The sequence below is a fragment of the Juglans regia genome, chromosome 5 (genome assembly GCF_001411555.2).
Source record: "Juglans regia cultivar Chandler chromosome 5, Walnut 2.0, whole genome shotgun sequence".
Taxonomy (NCBI): Eukaryota; Viridiplantae; Streptophyta; class Magnoliopsida; order Fagales; family Juglandaceae; genus Juglans; species Juglans regia.
In genome coordinates, this window is record NC_049905.1 from 20066309 (window position 1) to 20087356 (window position 21048).

The 21048-nt window shown below is 37.8% G+C and overlaps 2 protein-coding genes across 3 annotated transcripts; both read left to right on the forward strand.

Annotated features, from left to right (window-relative positions):
• The first annotated feature begins 799 nt into the window (after window positions 1-799).
• LOC108999201 (PH, RCC1 and FYVE domains-containing protein 1-like) lies at window positions 800-15113 on the forward strand. Of its 2 annotated transcripts, XM_018976016.2 has the most exons (9): window positions 811-1435; window positions 4796-4882; window positions 6137-6226; window positions 7853-7933; window positions 8169-8363; window positions 8445-10583; window positions 12233-12379; window positions 13796-14178; window positions 14622-15113. In XM_018976016.2, the coding sequence occupies exons 1-9, from the start codon at window positions 1367-1369 to the stop codon at window positions 14752-14754; spliced, it is 3324 nt and encodes a 1107-aa protein (XP_018831561.1). In that variant the 5' UTR covers window positions 811-1366; the 3' UTR covers window positions 14755-15113. The 2 variants fall into 2 exon arrangements, with proteins under 2 accessions (XP_018831562.1, XP_018831561.1); XM_018976017.2 differs by lacking the exons at window positions 12233-12379; window positions 13796-14178; window positions 14622-15113 and adding an exon at window positions 11645-12226 and having other exon boundaries at window positions 800-1435.
• Window positions 15114-17541: 2428 nt separating this feature from the next.
• LOC108999079 (reactive oxygen species modulator 1) lies at window positions 17542-20822 on the forward strand. The gene is made up of 3 exons (XM_018975880.2): window positions 17542-17992; window positions 18633-18670; window positions 20475-20822. The coding sequence occupies exons 1-3, from the start codon at window positions 17920-17922 to the stop codon at window positions 20586-20588; spliced, it is 225 nt and encodes a 74-aa protein (XP_018831425.1). The 5' UTR covers window positions 17542-17919; the 3' UTR covers window positions 20589-20822.
• Window positions 20823-21048: the final 226 nt, after the last annotated feature.

A 21048-nucleotide genomic window follows, 5' to 3' on the forward strand; every position in this document is an offset into this window, starting at 1 on the left:
GATAATCAAAAAGTTTTAGGACCACTTAGGACAAAAAAGGGACCAGAATTCTGAATTGTGGCTAACCCACTTTTGTATAAAGTGCATCAGCATGGTGTTGGTCTCAATCAACAAAGAGTGGATTGACAAGTGCCCTTGCTAAGGGCATCATGGACCTATCTTGTGAACTCCAGCCATTTTCCAGATGCTTTCTTACCTTTCTCCCCATTCATTTTTCTTCTGCTAATTACCAATTTTTTAAGACAAATTGATGGATCTAAAAAGAATATTATCAGAAAATTAATTATAATTAAGGGTTGGCTCAAACGGTAAATACCTTGATTTTGGTGCTGTGATTCTTTAGATCTAAGGTTCGAATCTTCTTAAATTCAAATTCTTTTTATGGCCCATGTACTTCTCGAAATGTATTTGCAAAAAACTCTTTACCGAGCATCTATGCACCTCTAGGATTATTATTATAATTAGTAATTTATTTTATCCAATATAATTTATGATTGATTTGTTATTGTTAATTTTTGGGAATTATATTTTCGTATTATAAATTGCTTTTTAATTACAGTCCTTTGATTATTGAGAGCATTTAACCCAAAGAAACACTAGAATAATACATATATTTTTCTCATCCAATTCTTTCTTTCACATTTTCATACAATCCAAACATGGAAATAAAGAGTTTTTTTTTTTTTGAAGGAAAGGAACAATTTTCCGAGAAAAAGGGAAGTGTCAAATTAGGAAATTTAGATGGTATGATGGGCAGTATCCTAAGCACCTCCACTGTTCTCATTTTCTTTTTCTATCTTCTTCTGTTGCCACCACAGTATTTTCCTAACTTCATAATTCCCCTCATCTCTCTCTCTCTCTCTAGCTTTCTCTCTCTTCTGCACCTGAGGGAATCAATCAGATCATCGTTTCCTAGATTTTCCCACTCTTTCCAGCACTCTATCGACCCCATTTTCTCGCTCTCAGACAAACGCGCACGCAGACTCACTTCGAGCTCCGGGTCCTATCGATATCGATCACCAGGTTCTTCGATCGATTTTCTTTCCACAACCTAGCCGCTACTCTTCTCGCACACTCCATTTTATCTCGCAGCCCTCCCTGCACGAACCGTACTCAGTTCGAAGTAGCGGTACGGTTAGTGCAGCTGGTTACGGAGACGTAACTGAACGAACTGGAGCGGAACTGAGTGTGTATGAATGCTTGATTCGAGGCTTGATGAGGTTTTAGGGCTGAGTGGGTGTGTGAATTTGGGGGTGAGTGGGGGAGGGAAGGTGTGGTTGGATGAAATTGATGAATGGAAAGCTTTGGTTTTGAGAATGGGTGAGTCAAAGACTGGCAGCGGTGTTTAGTTTTCGTTTTTAGGGTGATGTCGCAGACGGATAGGATGGCTTCGGATCTTAGCAGGACTGGCCCCGTCGAAAGGGATATCGAGCAGGTATTCATTTTCCTGCGTTTCTTGGATGTTTTAGTTTACTCCTTTGGTCCAATTATTCAAATTCAAGAATTGGTTGATTTTTAGCCCATAGGGGCAGGCATAAAAAGCACTGAGGGTTCTAATTTTTTTTTTTTACTATTAATTTACTCACTTTTATGTGTTCAAGTGGGTTTGTAATAATGATGGTGCAATTAGTTGTAGGATTTAGTTATTAATGTTGGATCCTTTTAGGTGTGGGTTTTGATTAAGTTGTTTGAACATACTTGACGGACTTCTTACCAATGAATTTTCAAGTTGTTGGAGTGAACTGAAAGATGAATGACTGACTTTCTATCATGAATAGTTGGCAAACACTGTTCTTTTTCACCATTGGGGCCAACCACCTAATGTTGGGATTCCGTTTGCCCTTTGTGATATGTATATGAGATAGCGGAGGAGTAGAGGAGATTTAAAAATTAATAAATAAGGCGCCATGGACCTATGAGCTACATGTTGGTTGGTTGACCTCTCTCATCCTTTTAGCTCTGCATTTAGCTCTGCATTCCTTGATGTAGGTGGTATTTGATCCCAGGCCTCTTGGGTTACACCAAGAGACTTTAGTAATTAAGCTAGCATCAACTAGGAGATGAAACACTCACTGCTGTTAGTTTAGGGCTAACCAAAATTTTTTGGAAATTTACTTAGAAGTCACATTTAACTTTTACTTTAAAAAATATGTCAAAAACTCTAAGTACATTGCATCAGGCAAGTCTCTTGGTATACTTAAATGTATCTTGTTAAATGGCTAACCCAGAGTATTGGTGAAGGTGAGAATAGATATTAACCCCTAGGGGTTGGCTCAAGTGGTAAAAGCCTTGGGCTTAAGGGTATGCTCCCCCCAGGTCTAAGGTTCAAATCCCCTTGGGTGTAAAAATCTCTAGGGCCCATTGGACTGGGAGATTTTTCCCTTGAATTACCCGAGGTGTACTTGCGGAAAACTCCTTGCTGAGGGCCTATTCACCCTTGAGATTAGCCGGGACACTGTTCCTGAACACCCTGTGCCAATAAAAAAAAAAGGTGAGTGCAGATATTGAAGGTTTCTAAACACAGTTGGCTTTAGAATAGTGTTGAACAACAAAGCTATGACCAATGACCCTAGGATAGCAACAGAGACAACTCTGTGACACAAGGTTAAATTTGCATAAGAAAAGGGGATTTTGGCTGTATGACTAGGATCCGTTTATTGGAAAGGGATCCAGTTTCTAGTGTGACGTTGGAGTTGCATTCTTGTGTATTCCTTGGAGGATATTCTTCTTGAGGAAAATGATTTGAGCCATCAGCACTTGTAAACCAAAAGAAAATCTTTTGTGGAAACCTTCCCTTCTTTTCTAGATTGGTTCTGTCAGAAAGTTTTTGGCTGAACCTCATAATTCTTGATAAGAAGTAATTCTATGCGTTCATGTTGTAGTTATGGGTTACTGCTTATAACTGATGTTTAACGTGTCAAATTACTATAATCTGGTGTTGCATCTCTGAAACGTTCAGGAATTTGAGTTATCACAGTTGATCAATAAATTGGATGCATCATCTTTATACATGATAAAATTCGTTAGGTTTGTGTAGATATATTGTGTTATGATTATGGTGGTACCATTAGAAAGGGGAGTCATTATGGAGGGCTGTTATTTATTCCAAATATGGGAGCGATTGGGGGGGATTGGTGGTCTAATGAAGTGAAAGGTGCGCATGGCGTGTGGTTGTGGAGAAATATTCGGAATGGTTGGAAGGGGTTTTCCAGTCACTTCAGATTTTTGGTTGGTGAGGGAACCAGGGTTAGATTTTGGCGTGACATTTAGTGCAGCTACATGGCCCTCAAAATTTCATTTCCTTCCTTTTCCGGATTGCCTATAACCAGGAGGCTTCGGTAGACCTTTTGGACATCTCTAGTGGCTCTTTATAGTGGAATGATCGTTTTCTTTGAGCTGCCAAGGATTGGGAATTAGGTGATATTTTCAAAGCTTTTACCTTTATGTATGCTTCAAGTATTGGTAGTGGTTAGGTGGATAAGATGCTTTGGATTCATTTTGGTAACAAGAAGTTCATGGTCTGATCCCTTTACAAGGTTATGCCTTGTCAGAGCCATAATCATTTTCCATGGAAGTGCATTTGGAGGAGTAAAGTGCCTCCCAAAGTTGCTTTCTTTGGTTGGATTGCTACACATGGACAATCTGAGAAAGTGCAGACTCATTGTTATGGATTGGTGCTACGTGTAAAAGAAGTGGCAAATCTATGGATCATTTATTATTTTACAGTGAGGTGGCAAGGTTTTTTTTTTTTATAAGAAAAAAATTCAATTAATAGAATCTAGGAAAATCCAAGTACCCAGGAGTGAGGTGGCAAGGGTTTTATGGGAGGAGAATGTTAATAGGATCGGAATTGCGAGTGATGCCTAGGAGGATGGTGGATCTTCTTGCTTGTTGGATAGGGCTTAGGGTAACACCCAAATTGCTACTGAGTGGAAAATGATTCCTTTATGTCTCATGTGGTGCATTTGGCCTAAGTGGAATGGCTGGAGTTTTGAAGACCAGGAACGCTCTTTGGAAGAACTTAGATGTTTCTTTTTCCATAGTCCATACCTTATTTCTTTGGGCCTCTGCTATTGTATCCATTTGGCTAGTTATAACTAGGTTTTTTTTGTATACTTCATGTGTACTTGGACTACGTCTATTTACTTGATTGAATATTTACTTGATTGAATAAAACCTAATTTTACTTATAAAAAAATGTGGTATGAAATGATCGAATTCCCTCTACCCCGGGGATTAGTCGGAACTTTGTTCTGGACACTCGGTGCCAATGAAAAAAAAGTTCAATTCCCTTTAACAAACCAAAAGAAAAAAGGACATGTAATGATACTCTCTAGCATCCACACTGCCCAGCTGCCAATCTTTTGATTTGATCTCAATATAGAATCCTGGAGTAGGTAGTGAGGTCAACTAGGTAATCCATATTCAAGTGGTTTTGTGCTTGTAAATGTTTGATTCTAGTCTATTCTAGTCACTTAGATGTAGTGCAAGTGGATGCTACCTCACCGTTCATGGTAGGATAACTGAGTTGGATGGGCTCTCTTCAAAGGACACATACTATGCCAGAATCTTGTCTGTGGGTATTACTAGGAATTACTTTTAGAGTTCTTGTAAGCTTTAAATAGTATGCATGTCAGTTTTTTCTTAAAATATCCACAGGTTCTTTATGTTTTTCTGAGCTAGTTGAATATGCTGTTTAGCTTTCTTTTTTAACTTGATACTAGAGTTGAGTTATTACCTGCTTTCAAATGTGCTGAATATGCTTAAGTAAGCTCTTGGGTGATATTTACGACAGGCCATTACTGCTCTCAAGAAAGGGGCATACTTGCTGAAGTATGGAAGGAGGGGGAAGCCCAAGTTTTGTCCATTCCGGCTTTCCAATGTAAGCCCGATGCTGTATTTTAACCATGTGAATGCGATCTTCTACACTTTCCTGTGCATTCCTAGCCCCTTGGTTTTATTGAACTTTTTTTTAATCTAATCATTAAATTATTGGAATTCAACTTGTGTGCCCAATCTTTCTTATTTGGAATTTGGGATCATTTTGAATGTTATCAAGCTTCTAGGCAGAAGCTTTTGTATTTCCTTTAAAAACGTTTTTTAAAGTCTTGTCATAAGTCTTGTAATATGTTTTAGTCAGGTAAGAACTGATAAAAAAAAATGATTTAGTCAGTTAAGTGGTTTGCATCATTTCTTTTAGTATCTATATTATTTTTCAGGTATAGTTATATTATTTAACTGACCTATCAAAAAAAAGTTATAAAAAAAAGTTATAGTAATTAACTGGATCCAAAAATTTTTGTGGGTCTTTTTACTTTGGTGGGAAGGGGGTGGGAGAGAGAGTTCTTTTGCAAGGTCTGTGATAAGTTACCACATATCTATCCTGCAAATAAAAGCTCCAAAAATGGTATCTCTCTCAATGTTTGGAATGCCAATCCAACAATTGACAATTGGAATGGGCAGTTCAGCCATTATCAAAGTGTAGCTATGTGTAAGATCTATGACTGTGCTAACATGGTGCATAACAGTCAATTATTTGTGTTTCTTCATTTTACAGCAATATACTTACATAGCTCATGATACACCAGGCGCACACATATGTATTTAGAGAGAAATCATCCAGTTGACATGTCATCTGTTGTTTTGATTACTGTTAGATAACACACTTGGCAATGACTGTTAACAGTTGACATTTTAGTTGTATGAACAAGTTTGGGGTTTCAATAGCAGGTATACTGAATTGATAAAAAAGACAATGAACAGGAAAGGATTGGAAAGATTGAATTGCATAAATATATACTAAGTGGGAGAATTGGAGCACTAGATACATAAGGAATCAAATTTACATATTTTGAGATTTTCACAATAGATACTAACATTATTAGTCCTATCATGTTTAGTGAAATGTTAGTCAATTGAACTGCATCATCCCTGGAATCAATTCATTAGATTCTTTTTATTATTAAACATTGATTAATGCACAAGCAACTTGTCAAAAAAATTTAAATACACAAGAATCTAATGTTTGTTTTGATTTGTTCTGGATATAAAATAGAAGTTATTATGTTTCTTCTGTTAATTGCCACATGAGGGTTTTGCTAGCAAAAGTTGTCTTTGATTTTCTTATTGCTCTCAGGATGAGTCCGTCCTAATATGGTTCTCGGGGAAAGAGGAGAAGCACCTGAAACTAAGCCATGTGTCTAGAATAATTTCTGGACAACGCACTGTAAGTGTCTTTAATGTGCGCCAGATGATATCGTGTATATGGCTATGCTGTAGTTTTAGGGGTTTCATATCATGTTTTTAATGTGGTATATGTAATAAAATATTTTTTTTTATCAGTATCGAAATTTATTAAAACCAAAGGGTGCACCAAGTATAGAAAAGTATATGAGAAGACCAAGCTCACAAAACTCGCCCACACTATTAATCCGCCCTCTAGCCAGCAAAAGTAAAACCTCTGGAAGTCCCTCAAAAAATACCACCAAGCAGACTGTTCTAGCATCAAGACCAATGCACACAAAAGCATCCCCACAAACCAGACTACTAGACATAACCACCTGCTTTGGCTTCATTAAGAATCGATATACCCTTTCCCTTGCCTCATCCACGGCTTGAGCTTCTGCCTTTGGAATAATAAGTGATAGAGCATGTCAATCTTTTTAGCTCCCTATTGCCTCTCTAGATTAGTTTGGAGTTGGAAGTTGAATCCTCTTAGAAATGACTCGCTTTGATATTACTTATATAAAAAGAAAAATTATATTACTTATAAAAAAAGAAAAGAAAAGAAGAAATGACTCGCTTTGATGGCTGTTATAAGAGCCATGCACTGCTCCTCGTAACCCTCACAGGAGATCCCCACCATTGGATGGATGTCATTTACACTGTTCAAAACCCAATCCAAAGACCCCCATCCCTGATAACACTACCTTAACATCCCCATCTCTAAAACTTTTGCTTGGAGGAGAATGAATCATGTCCACGACCTCAGTCCCTGTTTGGGACGAGAAGGCCATGATGGTGGGCTAGGCGGTGTCCTTTTCCTCTTCTCCTTCTACTTCTTCTTTGAACTGTTGGCTGGTGGGTGAGCTTTTTAAAAAACAATAAAACTCAACTGCAAAATTGTGCCCAGAAAGAGAGAACTAAACTCCACAATGGTGGTAGAAGATAGATAAGCTTTATCTAATAATCAACTAATACTTTTTCATCCCTTCTCTGGTGCCAGAAAAATCATTTGTGAGATTAAGGGAACTTATGTTGTTTATTGTTTGACTAATATCTTATATTTTAATTGCTTTACATATTTATGGTGCTAAACATTGCCATTGTTGTCCTAGGCTTGCATTAGCTTTAATTGACTTCATCCAATTTAACAACCAATTTTTATTTAAGTTGGTCGTTTTGCCTTGTTCTATTTGTGGTTGAACTGTTTATTATCCACTCACTATCTTTTCTTCCAATGAAAGTTTCTTTGCCTTGGATCTTGAATCTGTAAATTAATTGCAGTTTGCGTTGAATCTGCTGGCTTATGGCTACTTATAGGGTTCTGTCTCTTACCAAGACATACCTGAACAAGATGTTTGCTGTGTCCGGATGTTAATTTTTCAGCTGTAATATTGGTCGTCTTTTTTCCCTGTTCCATTTCTCAATAAAATTTTGGCCTTGGTGATAATGATGATTTCTTATGAGTGGTATATGTCATTGATTTGTTTGTGTGCCCACACGCGTACCAGTTTGTACTGTCATCTATCCTTCAAATTCATGTCTCACCTGTAACCATCTGTGGTGGCTTCATACTTGTGTTAAGTTTTCCTGCTCTGTACTAATTATGCATGTTAAATTTTTTTTCCAGCCAATATTTCAAAGGTATCCACAGCCTGAGAAGGAGTGTCAATCATTTTCGCTCATATATAATGACAGATCACTGGATTTGGTAATAAATTTCCTTGTATTTTTTTCTATCTCCTTCCATTATTATTTTGTTATAGGTAGAAATAAAAAATCGTTTCATTATTATTATTCTAGGTTGCATTTTGTTGCCGTAGTTCATTCGCACAGCCTCTCTCTCAGCAATCTCTGTCTGGTTTTAAGATTGTCTGTTAAAGTGTTTTGTAGTTTTACTTATCAAGAAATGTTTTGCAATTTGATGATTTAACCTTATGAACCAGATTTGCAAGGATAAAGATGACGCTGAGGTATGGTTTAGGGGTTTAAAAGCATTAATCTCACGTTGCCATCACCGTAAATGGAGAACAGAATCAAGGAGTGATGGAGTTCCTTCCGAAGTAAATAGTCCTAGAACATACACACAAAGAAGTTCTCCTCTGAACTCTCCATTTGGTAGTAATGAGAGCTTGCAGAAGGTATGGTTATTGTGTTTCATACTTTCTTTTCATTGTGTTTTGAAAATGTAACTTACGAGAATCTTCATATGCTTGATTCAGGATATTGGAGATCACCTTCGCCTTCATAGTCCATATGAAAGTCCCCCGAAGAATGGCTTTGATAAAGCATTATCAGATGTGATATTGTATGCTGTTCCCCCCAAAGGTTTCTTCCCTTCAGATTCTGCTAGTGCTTCTGTCCATTCTGTGTCATCAGGAGGCTCAGATAGTGTACATGGTCACATGAAGGCAATGGCGATGGATGCTTTTAGAGTTAGTCTATCAAGTGCTGTTAGCTCATCAAGCCAAGGTTCTGGTCATGATGATGGTGATGCCCTGGGTGATGTTTTTATTTGGGGCGAAGGCATAGGGGATGGTTTTCTGGGTGGTGGAACTCATAGAGTTGGGTGTGGCTCTGGTGTCAAAATGGATTCTTTGTTGCCTAAAGCCTTAGAATCTGCAGTAGTCCTTGATGTCCAGAACATTGCCTGTGGTGGACAGCATGCTGCCTTAGTCACTAAGCAAGGAGAGATTTTCTCCTGGGGGGAGGAATCTGGAGGCAGGCTTGGGCATGGAGTAGACTCTGATGTTTTGCAACCAAAGCTAATCGATGCCCTTAGCAGTACGAACATTGAGCTTGTAGCTTGCGGTGAGTACCATACATGTGCTGTAACACTTTCTGGTGATCTGTACACATGGGGTGATGGAACTTTCAATTTTGGTCTTCTTGGCCATGGAAATGAAGTGAGCCACTGGGTCCCAAAGAGAGTAACTGGGCCTTTGGAGGGCATACATGTCTCATCAATCTCTTGTGGACCCTGGCACACTGCTGTTGTAACATCTGCAGGTCAATTGTTTACTTTCGGAGATGGCACATTTGGTGTTCTTGGCCATGGAGACCGGAAGAGTATTTCAATACCAAGGGAAGTGGAATCCCTTAAGGGGCTCCGCACAGTCCGAGCAGCTTGTGGTGTTTGGCATACTGCTGCAGTTGTAGAAGTCATGGTTGGGAATTCAAGTTCTAGCAACTGCTCTTCAGGAAAGCTGTTTACTTGGGGAGATGGAGATAAAGGTCGACTTGGGCATGGTGATAAGGAAGCCAAACTTGTGCCTACCTGTGTTGCTGCTCTTGTTGAACCCAATTTTTGTCGAGTTGGGTGTGGACATAGTATAACTGTTGCCCTTACAACCTCTGGCCATGTCTATACAATGGGCAGTCCTGTTTATGGCCAGTTAGGGAATCCCCAAGCTGATGGGAAACTCCCTGCTCGTGTTGAAGGAAAGCTCTCCAAGAGTTTTGTGGAGGAGATAGCTTGTGGTGCTTACCATGTTGCGGTTTTAACTTCAAGAACTGAAGTCTATACTTGGGGCAAGGGAGCAAATGGTCGTTTAGGTCATGGGGATATAGATGATAGAAATTCCCCAACATTAGTAGAAGCTCTGAGAGATAAGCAAGTCAAAGGTATTACCTGTGGTACTCATTTTACAGCAGCTATATGCCTTCACAAGTGGGTCTCCGGAGTTGACCAGTCTATGTGTTCTGGCTGTCGCCTGCCATTTAACTTTAAAAGAAAACGTCACAATTGTTACAATTGTGGACTTGTTTTTTGTCATTCATGCAGCAGCAAGAAGTCTCTCAAGGCTTCTATGGCACCAAATCCCAACAAACCCTATCGCGTTTGTGATAATTGTTTCAGTAAACTAAGGAAAGCTATTGAAAGTGATGGTTCTTCTCATTCTTCAGTGAGCAGAAGAGGAAGTATCAATCAAGGTTCACTTGAGTTCATTGAGAAAGATGAGAAATTGGATTCCAGATCTCGTGGACAACTTGCTAGATTGTCTTCAATGGAGTCCTTGAAGCAGGTGGAAAGCCGATCTTCTAAGAAAAACAAGAAACTAGAATTTAACAGCAGTCGGGTCTCACCTATTCCAAATGGAGGTTCCCAGTGGGGAGCACTTAATATTTCTAAATCTTTTAATCCAGTGTTCGGGTCGTCCAAAAAGTTTTTCTCAGCGTCTGTTCCTGGATCAAGAATTGTTTCTCGAGCAACATCCCCGATATCAAGGCGGCCCAGCCCACCTCGTTCAACAACACCAACCCCGACTCTGGGTGGACTTACCTCACCAAAGATTGTTGTGGATGACACAAAAAGAACGAATGATAGCCTCAGCCAGGAGATTGTTAAATTAAGATCACAGGTATACAGTTCTTCCTCCTCAATCACACATGATAATTTGGTCATATACTCGCAGCATCTGCCACTTTTTAGCCATGGATTTTTGTTTTGTTGTGAAATGGGTTTTGGACTGGCGGGTGACAAATTAAAGAAAGCACTGTGGCTAAGTTTCAACGTCTATTTTATTAGACACTTGTGTCGTCAAGTTGATTTATATTCTATGATTGAGCTGTCATTCATCGTGTGAAAAAAATGAGCAAGCTGAAATGAAAGTTTGATGTAGGAAGCAAATTAGATTATTTGAACTATGGTCCAGTTGAAGGAGATAACTTTGACCTTCAAGATTAACAGTAACTCAGCCCTGATATATTCAAGTGTACTTTTTGTCATATTGCAATAATTACATTGTTTGAATATAACTTGTAGGGCCAGGTAATACATAGGGTTTAGGGTGGATTTGGGTCAAGGTTTTATTTGAATTTGGAGACAACTCCAATTCGAGTAATAGCATGGTGTAGCAACGTTTATATATTGCATGCAAGTTTGAATCTTGATGGTTGATGTGACTCCCCCTTCCCGCCGTGCCTGCCAAGCAAGATGCATTATGATGTCCTCTCTCCCTCCCTCCCTCCCTCTCATTCTTGTGGGTCACAGAATTAAATTGTAATGAAATGGTGGGAAAAAATCAGAGGGCCATTGAAATGCAGTTATCTAACGAAGTAGTTCATATATTTCTTTTGAAGATGTTCCTCTTCCAGAATGGAAGTGTATCATTGTTGTTTCTCAAAGCCGATCTGCTTTCTTGTCTGTTTATTATTAATAAATAGTAGAATAATCCAGGAATGGCTTTAGAACAATTTTTTTTTAAAGAAAAGATCATATTATACAAGCATTTCGCTTATAAAAATATTATACAATCATTTTAATTCAAGCAGTAATTGAGGGGGAAAATCGAGGTTGGATTTATTTATTTTTTTTATCGGTAAAAAATTGTTGGAGCAATAACTCAGCGTTCTTAGGTATTAGCCCTAGAGATTGAAAGGGTAGGCAGGAGCCATATAACAGTAAATGTTCTCCATGCAGTGGGTGCATCCGTCACCAGCTGAAAGTCCCTCCCTCCAATGGGTTGAACAAAAGACCTACTCCATAATAAAGGTGTATTGCATGGCTAAAAGGGCCATGTGTGTGGTGTGTGCCTATGTATAGGTGATGGTATATCTCCCTTTGTTTGAGTATTTCCTTTCATGTAATCAGGTAATTCGGATAAAGACTAGAATGAAGAGAATTACGAGTCTGTATAAACATAACATTTTCATTACCTTCAAATTTCATTGGTAATTGAATAAAATTTTTATTTACCGATAAAAATATGGTAATTGAATAAAAATTTTCATACAAGTAGTCAAATGAAATTACAGCGAATGGGTTTGTTTACTAGAGTTCATGACAGACAATTCCAATTGTACAAATTGAAAGCACAAATTACTTTTTAAAATTGTGAATGAAGTGACCATTTGTTTAAAGACCTGATTCTGAGGCTTTACATAGCCATAGTTCTAGTAGAGATGTCCAGCTTGCAATAACTTGTAGTTCCTCTTTCAATAATCTAACATATTTTGTTTGCTCAGTTGTACGTTTGTCCATCAGTCCCAACCAGTTTTTATCTTTCAGGTGGAAAATCTCACTCGCAAAGCCCAACTTCAAGAAGTTGAGCTGGAAAGAACAACTAAACAACTAAAGGAAGCAATAACATATGCAGGGGAGGAAACTGCAAAATGCAAAGCAGCAAAGGAAGTCATCAAGTCGCTTACTGCCCAGGTAAGATGGATGTTTATGTGTTTTGGATTACCATGTCAATAAAATCTACCATATGTTCTGCATGGCAACAGGAAAGAGATGTTTTCCTTTCTATTCCAATGTGTTCTCATAACTTAGGATGATACTATCTTTCTTTGCGGTTACTTCATTTAAGTATTCTGTTTGTGGGTTCATAGGCCACAGAGAAGAAAGTGACTGGCCTTTTGTTGTTTCTATGGAGGCCCCAAAAACCCCTTGGTACTGCATGTATTTATTTTCAGTTACATGCATCCATAGAAGTGAAAAAGATGTATGCTAACAATGTGCCTGTTTGCTCAAATATTTTAGACCATAAAAGTGTCAAATCATGCATTTTGTTGGTTCTCATGAGGCTATTTTGAGGTGTATTTTAACTTTCTTTGAACACATTCACTTTGGCAAGAATGAAATGTCTGAAGCTTTGAAGACTGTGAAAGGACAATGACAGAGCTAAAAGCCAGTCTTCAACAATCATAATTCTAGAATTTTCATCTTTTTCTTTTGCTAGTTGGATGTATCCTTTTTGTACTTCATGCATACTCAGGTTGAGCCCCTCTGGGCCTCTGCACTTTTAATAAAGTAGGCATTACTTGTATTCAAGAAAATATTCACTTTGGCTATAGCTGTTCATGGACGTGGAAACAGAAAATTAGTCATTTGTCTCTTTGCAATAACCTGTAAATTATATTACTACTACCATTTTTTGATTTGTTTATGTTGTGATCCATTAATGCCTCCATTTTCTGTCTCTAACACTTGGTGTAAGCTCACCAGCATATTGAGCTGTCTGTGGTCACACCATCCTCTTCAACATATTTTCATTAATGAGGTTAAAGTTATGGGAATTTCTGCTTGGTAACTGGTCTATGCCGTGGAATCAATAGAAGTGTTTTGTGTTAAAAGACTAGCCTTCCCTGAAAGTTGTGAGCTACCTTTGAAAAGTAGGCTTTAAATGTTTCTAGTGTACTCTACTCTCAGTGATATTTTAATGATGAGCTGGTTTGTTTTGAAGTCATGTTTTCATAGGGCTCAGATGGAATCTTTAATGCTTTGTCATCCTTGATAAAGATTCAATTTTTACAATCCACACATGCATTTGCAAAAAAAAAAAAAAAAAGAATGGGGGTGGACATAAGTTTTATTTGAGATACTAAGCATGCATCAAAAAATTTGCCGAGTTACATCTAGGACTCAAATCCTGTAAAGTGGTCAGACAACTTATATTAATCTTCTAAAAGCACAGCTAATATTAACCTTATGGAGTTTTTTTTATAAGTAATAAGATAACCTTATGGAGTTACTGTTACCGTTATAAAAATTTTAAAAAATAAACCTTGTGCATTTGCTATTAGTTGAGTTTTCTTGCTGAAACAAATTTGTTTTTCTTATTCTGAACAGTTGAAAGACATGGCTGAAAGGCTGCCTGTGGGAGCTGCTCGGAGCATCAAATCACCTTCTCTTGCTTCCTTTGGTTCCAGTCCCGCTTCCAATGACGTTTCTAATGCTTCTATTGACCGAATGAATGGTCAAGCAGCATTCCAAGAACAAGACTCAATTGGATCAAACATCCAGCTGCTTAATGGATCAAGCACCAACAGTAAACTTAGTTTAGGTCCCAACAAACAATCCCATCCAGACCCAACAGCTAGAAATGGAAGCAGAATGAAAGAAAGTGAATCTCGTCTTGACACTGAATGGGTCGAGCAAGATGAGGCTGGCGTGTATATTACACTTACATCCCTACCAGGAGGTGCCAAGGATCTTAAGCGTGTTCGCTTCAGGTACATTATCCTCAGTTTCCTTTGCATCTAAAAAATTATGCAATACTCCTGATAAACATGGATGTCAAACAAGTATTTACCAAGTCTTGAAGAGAAATAAGAGGAAAAGGAAGGCTATATTTCATCTCTTACTAGTCTTGACAATTATATTCCTCTTCTCCTTTGGTAAAAGAGTTCCACATGTAATAGGAGCTGCCAGAGAGTTGTAAGAGATAGGAGCTGGCAAAGAGCTTTAAAAAACTTATTTTGGGGTTTTTTTTTTTCCGTTTTACTTTGCCTTGGTTTTGAGAACCCATACCTAGTTGTCTATTATGACCCCTTGAATATGTGGAGATTAATAATTTCTTATGAACCCATTAAGTGAGTTCTGAGAATTGCCATATCATGATCTTCCACCTGGGACAAATGTAAACCTTTTTGTTTTTCCCTAATGGTGGATGCAGTCGGAAGCGGTTTAGCGAGAAAGAAGCAGAACAGTGGTGGGCAGAGAACAGGGCGAGAGTATATGACCAATACAAGGTACGCATGATTGACAAGTCAAGTATTGGCGTGGGAAGCGAGGACTTGGCTCATTAACATTTGGTAATTGTCATCTGTAAATGAAATTATCTTTTCCACATTACAGCTTGACTTATTGAGAGGTCATACTAATTGATTAGATTTGGCTACCATCTGCTTTTGAAGTTTGAGGGAAGCAAGGTTTGGTATAAGGAGAGAGTCAGAGGGGTTTGAAAATCTGTTTTTGGTATTTCCGCTATTTTTTTTTTTTCCTATGATATTTTTTCAACTTGATTTTTACCTTCCAATTTTTTCCCTATATGTGCCTTGTGTGGGGGTTGAGAGTGAGAAATGTAAATTTGTAGAAGGTTGCGGGCTCTTGTGGCTACCATGTAAATTTCATAAACAAAATATCTGCAGGTATTTTTCTCTCTACATTTTTATATTATTCATTCGGGTCAATATTAAAGGCAGCTGTTATGTACCATTTCCAGGCAAATTCATCTTTTGATCCCCCTTCCATTTGTTGCTAATAATGTAATCATCCATCTAAGCACAAAATGAATTAGATGTCTGCTTCATTAGATATACATTTTGATATGTTGGTCCTTATATAAATCTAAAATCTGCCTTTGATGGCAACTTATTGTCATGCAAGTTGATGTCACACTGATGAATGGAGATTATACTTTATGGATTTCAGCTTCTTCCTCCCTCTCACAATTTATTTTCCTTCATTCTCTTTACCTTTGGATGAATGCTCATGTTTTACTATCAAAAGTAACAAAAAACAAATGGCCATGCTGCGTTCTTTTCTTGTTTTCAGGCTTTCTTGCATCGTTTTTGTCTCTGTTGTTTAGGTGCATCTATTGCATGCTCAGTGATGAAACGAATGAGGCACTGACCCCCCAAGACTTTGAAGAAGAAATTACCCCAAAAAGAAAACTGCTGTAACATATTTAAATATATATATATTTGGTTTTTTATGAATTGAAAATAAAAAATGTGCACCTGGTCATGTGCGTGCCAATGAATGTCAGTCCTAGTATATTGGAAGGCGGGGATTCCGAGGATAAAGATGCATACTGGTTACCAAACATAAGAAAAAAAGAATGAAGAGAGAAAGATAGGGTAGAAGGTTTCTTTCTCCCTCTTGTTTTTTAAACAGTCTTTTTTCCAGTTAAGCTTTGAACCCATATAACGTGTCCATGTAACAGGAGAGCAAGTTAATAAATGATCAGTTTTAATTTTTTAATCCATGAGATATGGTCCTAAAAATTGTTTACAGCCAAGATTTGAACTTTAAATCCAGGAAGAGTATACTCTTAAAAATATCTCAGAATATTTGTGAATAGTTGTGAAATTATTTGTAAATAGTAATAAAATAGTTTGAATTAAAATATTTTATTGAAAAGTCGGGATTCTGAGGATAAAGACATCTACCGGGGTTACCAAAAATAAGAAAAAAAAGATTGAGAGAAGAGGGAAGAATGCAAAAGGTAGGGGCAGAATGGTGAGGTAGAGAAAAAGATGGCGTAGATAGCTAAAGTTTTGAAGGGTTTTTTTTTTTTTTTTTTTGTTTAAATTGTACCCCTAAAAATTGTTTACAACCAAGATTTGAACTTCAAATCTAGGAGGAGCATACTCCTAAAACTAAAACTAGAACCTTTATTACTTGAACTAATCCATAGATATTGTATGAGTTTCTTCCTTCCAACGTTTTCTTCCCCTTATTGAGGGCTCTTTGGGGAGGGATGAAGATCATCCTATGCTCTTGCTTGCCTTCAAGTTTATTGGGGATTCAGGACCTCTATAATTGTTACAAAATTTTAAAACCTAGTTGCTAAATAGTTAAAGAAGTGTAAAAAGAAATATAGGGTGGAATTGGGACCATCGAAGTTACTCATGTCTCATGCTCTCTTGACTTATAGACTACAATATGATTCAAGAGAAGACCTATCATGAAAATGGTTTTTGTAAGCAGATCTAGAAGAGGTCTATCCAAAGTTTCATTGCACTCGTAAGAGATTGTCATGGTTGAAGTTGCAATTGAAGAAGGTTTTCATTTCATACTCCACAAACTTGGATAGAAGAGTATGTTGAGTCTAAGTTTTACAACCACCCCCCATCAAGGTGGCCAAGACAACTCCTAGAGTTACTAGTCACGAAAAACTCCACGTGCAACTGGTTGGAGGGAATCCCCGCGAAACCGGTTGCATCAAAAATTTTATTTTTTGTACTTCTCTCATTTCATTCCCCCCCCCTCTCTCTCTCTCTCTCTCTCTCAATTTCTTCCCTTTCACTGCCACCACCACTAGCCTCAAGCCATGGCAAGTCGAGAACCAAAACCATCCGTCTCAAGATCTAGAGGCAAAGACTACAGAAGCAAGAAATGGAGAGCAGAAAACCATGAGTCCTTACATAAGCATCATCCACTCAAGGTTTTAAGTGGAACATCTTCTTGTCTAGATCTATGATTTGGTGAGGAATTAAAACTCAAATCAATAAATCTCAAACGAACTTCTAAGTCAAAATCAACTTTGGTTTGTAAAAGTCTTTTTTTACACATGGAGATGGAGCGAAACAATAAAGTTATCTCTCATTTTTATTTGATTTGAGTGTAAATTTTGGTTCTTTAAGCTAAACTTTAATGGCATCTATGACTTAGATGAGACTGTCTCCTAAGTTTTTGTGAATGTTTCTCTTTTATTCATCATCATCCCAAAATGTAACATTAGGTGATAGACTCATAAATGAAATATAACAAGAGAGATGCTATAGACAACTGTCTTGAGAACCTTTGGAAAATCGTTGTCCACGGTGAATTTGCTATAGACAAACGCCAGAGAACCTATAGACAAACGCCCTGAGAACCTTTGGCTTTGGGGTTGAGGGTTGAGGGGGGCTTAGGGAGAAATTGGTCAATTAACCACGTAAGGTGTGTTTGGCTTATGCGAAGAGTTTTTTGGATGGAAAAGACCTAAATTCTTCGTCAATATTGAAAGATCAGTCATACTCCAAAGGCTATATATTTTGAAAGATTGTAAAGTTTCTCTATTAGATAATCCCATTCTTCGCAAGCCGTCACCGACTCCCTCGTCCAATTTCTCAATACCTTAGCATTCTTGACAGACACGACAGAACACGCTACACAGCACAGAAGACGAAACCCATTACTGAGATAGACAAGAACCGAAACCCACAAACTAGACAACGCCACAGAGATTTCATTTCAACTGTCGGATGGCAAGGGATAGCTGCTTGGCTCGTGTGACCGCCGGCGTTGCCGTAGGCGGTGCTGTAGGTGGCGCCGTTGGTAATTCCCCCCTACTCCTCGAAAACCCTAATCTGTTTCTGTCTTTCCTTTCTTTTTCTTTTTTCAATTCCGAGGTTCCTTAACAACCTTATTGTTCACCGTTCTTTTTGGGGTATTTTTGCTTCTTTTCTTGGATTGCGTACTTATTCTCCAATTTTACTCTTGGTTTTCCTGGGGGTTCTTAGCAATGCTTTTTGGTGTTGAAAGTAGCCAAGTATTTGATCTTTAGGGGTGTATTTCCAGGCGAGCCCTATTGTCTAAACAATACCCACTTCACTGCTTCTATAATTGTGGCAGGATGACTTGTTATTTTTTGTGCATGTATTGCTGTTCGTAATGTTGATGCATAATGGATTTTACACCTGACTATAAGTTTTATTAAAATAAAGAGTCAAGAAAAGAGGAAAATTTAGCCTTGAATTCATTTACTGCATTTTAAAGCATGCCCCCTTGTGGTAAACCGCATGCGCCATCGCTATCGTTCTTGGGTATATCGTTTGTCTTGCTATGTATGTTAAGAGTTTAATAAATTTCCAACCTTGATGGAAATAGTTTCATTTTTTCTCACTTTGACCTCTAGCAAGTCTACATTTATAATTCTTGTATTATTTCTATATCTAATCATATGTTATATATACAGGTGCTGTGTATGGCACTTATGAAGCTATTAGGTATAAGGTACTTGTCTTGAACTTCAACTCGTGAGATTGTGTAGACTTCACTTTTGACTACTCTTTCTTCTTCATTTTTTCTCTTTTTTCCACATTGCATATGATCTTCCCAAACGACCTTTTTCATGTTACTGTGCATAGTTCTTACACACTTTGTATGAGTAGGAGATGCATAATACTGGCATCGAGAATGAATGCACTTAATAAAAAAAAAAAAAGGAGATGCATAATATGTCCATGCAGAAAATCGGATGCTCATCGCAAGATAGCCTGTTAGCATACCATGAAATATAGATTCAATTTCTGGAGCTGTCATACGCGGCTTGGTTATTGCCCCTTGTGAATGGTTTGTTCTGCTTAGAAACAAATAACTGTTGCAGCACAAAAGCCTCAGCTAAATGTTTTGAACCTTATCATGGATGATTAATAGATTGTGGGGGTGAAATAATGGCTTGTATGGTGCCATTGGTGTGGCTGAGATCACACACAAAGGCCACTATTTTTTACCATTATAGCGATTAAAATTGTGTCGTATGCAAAAGGCAGTCTCACGCAAGGTTCAAAAGGTGGAAATATTGAATATTGATAAAGTTCAAAATTCATGTATATATATATATATATATATAAAGTTCAGCATATTGAAGTGCTGATTTAAAATTTTATTCTACAGATTTGTTTAGCAGCTGTTCTAGGTCTAGTAAAATCCATTTGTTAACAACTTAACCCATGCCAAATAAAGATGGTAAATAACATAGCATGTTGAATAGAGTGATGCCTGGAGAAGTTTATTATGTTGTAAGATTAAGAGTAAAACTAAGAGCCAAACCCAAGAGGTTGGCTTAAGTGATAAAGAAAGGCCTTGGTCTTGGTAGTATGCTACCTCTAGGTATAAGGTTCAAATCCTTTTGAGTGCAAACAATTTTTTGGAGCCATCAGATTGGGGAACTTCCTCTTGAATTACCCGATGAGCACTTGCAGGAAACTCTTTGCCGAGGGTCTGTGCAACCCCGATATTAGTCAGGCTTTGTTCTCGGACACCCGGTACCAATAAAAAAACTAAGTGAAACTACGAGCCAAGGGCCCACTAGATCTTCACTGGACTGCACCTTCGTGGCCTTATGAATATTGGGTGACTTTCTTTTGTTTTCTTCGTGTCTTTTTCCCTTTCTTCTCCAGCTTTGGGTTGGCTGCCTTTAGTCTGATTTTGATCCGATCTTGTTAGTATAATTTGGACTCATCTGTACATTCCATATCTTAAGGGTCATGTAATAACCAAAACCCAAGTTAGGAAGTACTATGTATAAAATTCTGGTAAAACATTGACTGAATCAATGAATTGAGGCAGCTGTTGTTTTTTGGATGAGATATCCTCATTGGTAGCCGCTCTTCTTCCTGACAACCCATTGCCTATATTTAAATTTTTCAACGTGAATCAATATCTTAGCTAAGTGTGATTTGTGTAGCCAGATGAGATATCCTCATTGGTAGACCCCTAGGAAAAATATTGATTTGTGCAGCCAGATGAGTATAGAGCTAAGAAGGAAAGTTATCTTTGATTAATATATATATGTATATTTATATAGAACATACTTTTGGATGCATAACTGTGAAATCACCTTCACTTATAAGAAGAGAAAAACTGGGAAATCACCTTCTCTACGAGTCTACAGCTTAGATTTTCTGCCTACAGAAAACATATTTATATTACCCATGATTGTCAATTGATAAACTAATTCACTTTGGATGTCAATATTTGCAATTGCTTTTATAATTATATTTCATGTAATAAATAATTATTTGGATATATGCAGGTACCAGGACTAATGAAGATCAGGTACATTGGACAAACAACACTAGGCAGTGCCGCCATTTTTGGTCTTTTCTTGGGTGCTGGAAGCCTGATACATTGTGGGAAGTCATATTAAGGACTTTTTGATGGATTAATTTGTCTGTGCTTTGATGTGATCAATTGCCCTTTGGCCTTGGATGGTATGTGAAGAGTGCATAATTATTTCTTGAAAGGCAAAACTTTTGTTGTGGTGTTATTTTCATGGGTGCTAGGAAATTCATGGAAATTCTCCTTCAAATCATTGTCAAATTTTCTTTATAATTTCTATCTGATACTGGTTGTGCATTGTGGTATGATCAGTTGAACTATCTAGTACGGCCTTATCTTATGTTTGCGGCACTTCTTTCCTGCATTCCAGGAAAAGAGTTCTTCCCTTCCGGAACTCTCCGCATATGTTTGACCTGTTTGTGTTATCGCAGACACGTAAGATTGCATTCAAAACCAAGGGAGAGAACGAAGAAAAGGTACCAAAAAAGGTCACCTTATTATTATTGTTGCAGTGTTTACAAAGGCATCACTGTTAGCAGAAAGTTCTC

Coding starts and splice junctions, on each gene's coding strand:
- LOC108999201 (XM_018976016.2), top strand. CDS start 1,367: ATGTCGCAGACGGATAGGATGGCTTCGGATCTTAGCAGGACTGGCCCC. Junction 1,436..4,795: donor TCGAAAGGGATATCGAGCAG/GTATTCATTTTC, acceptor TATTTACGACAG/GCCATTACTGCTCTCAAGAA. Junction 14,179..14,621: donor CTTAAGCGTGTTCGCTTCAG/GTACATTATCCT, acceptor TGGTGGATGCAG/TCGGAAGCGGTTTAGCGAGA.
- LOC108999079 (XM_018975880.2), top strand. CDS start 17,920: ATGGCAAGGGATAGCTGCTTGGCTCGTGTGACCGCCGGCGTTGCCGTA. Junction 17,993..18,632: donor TGCTGTAGGTGGCGCCGTTG/GTAATTCCCCCC, acceptor TTATATATACAG/GTGCTGTGTATGGCACTTAT. Junction 18,671..20,474: donor ATGAAGCTATTAGGTATAAG/GTACTTGTCTTG, acceptor GGATATATGCAG/GTACCAGGACTAATGAAGAT.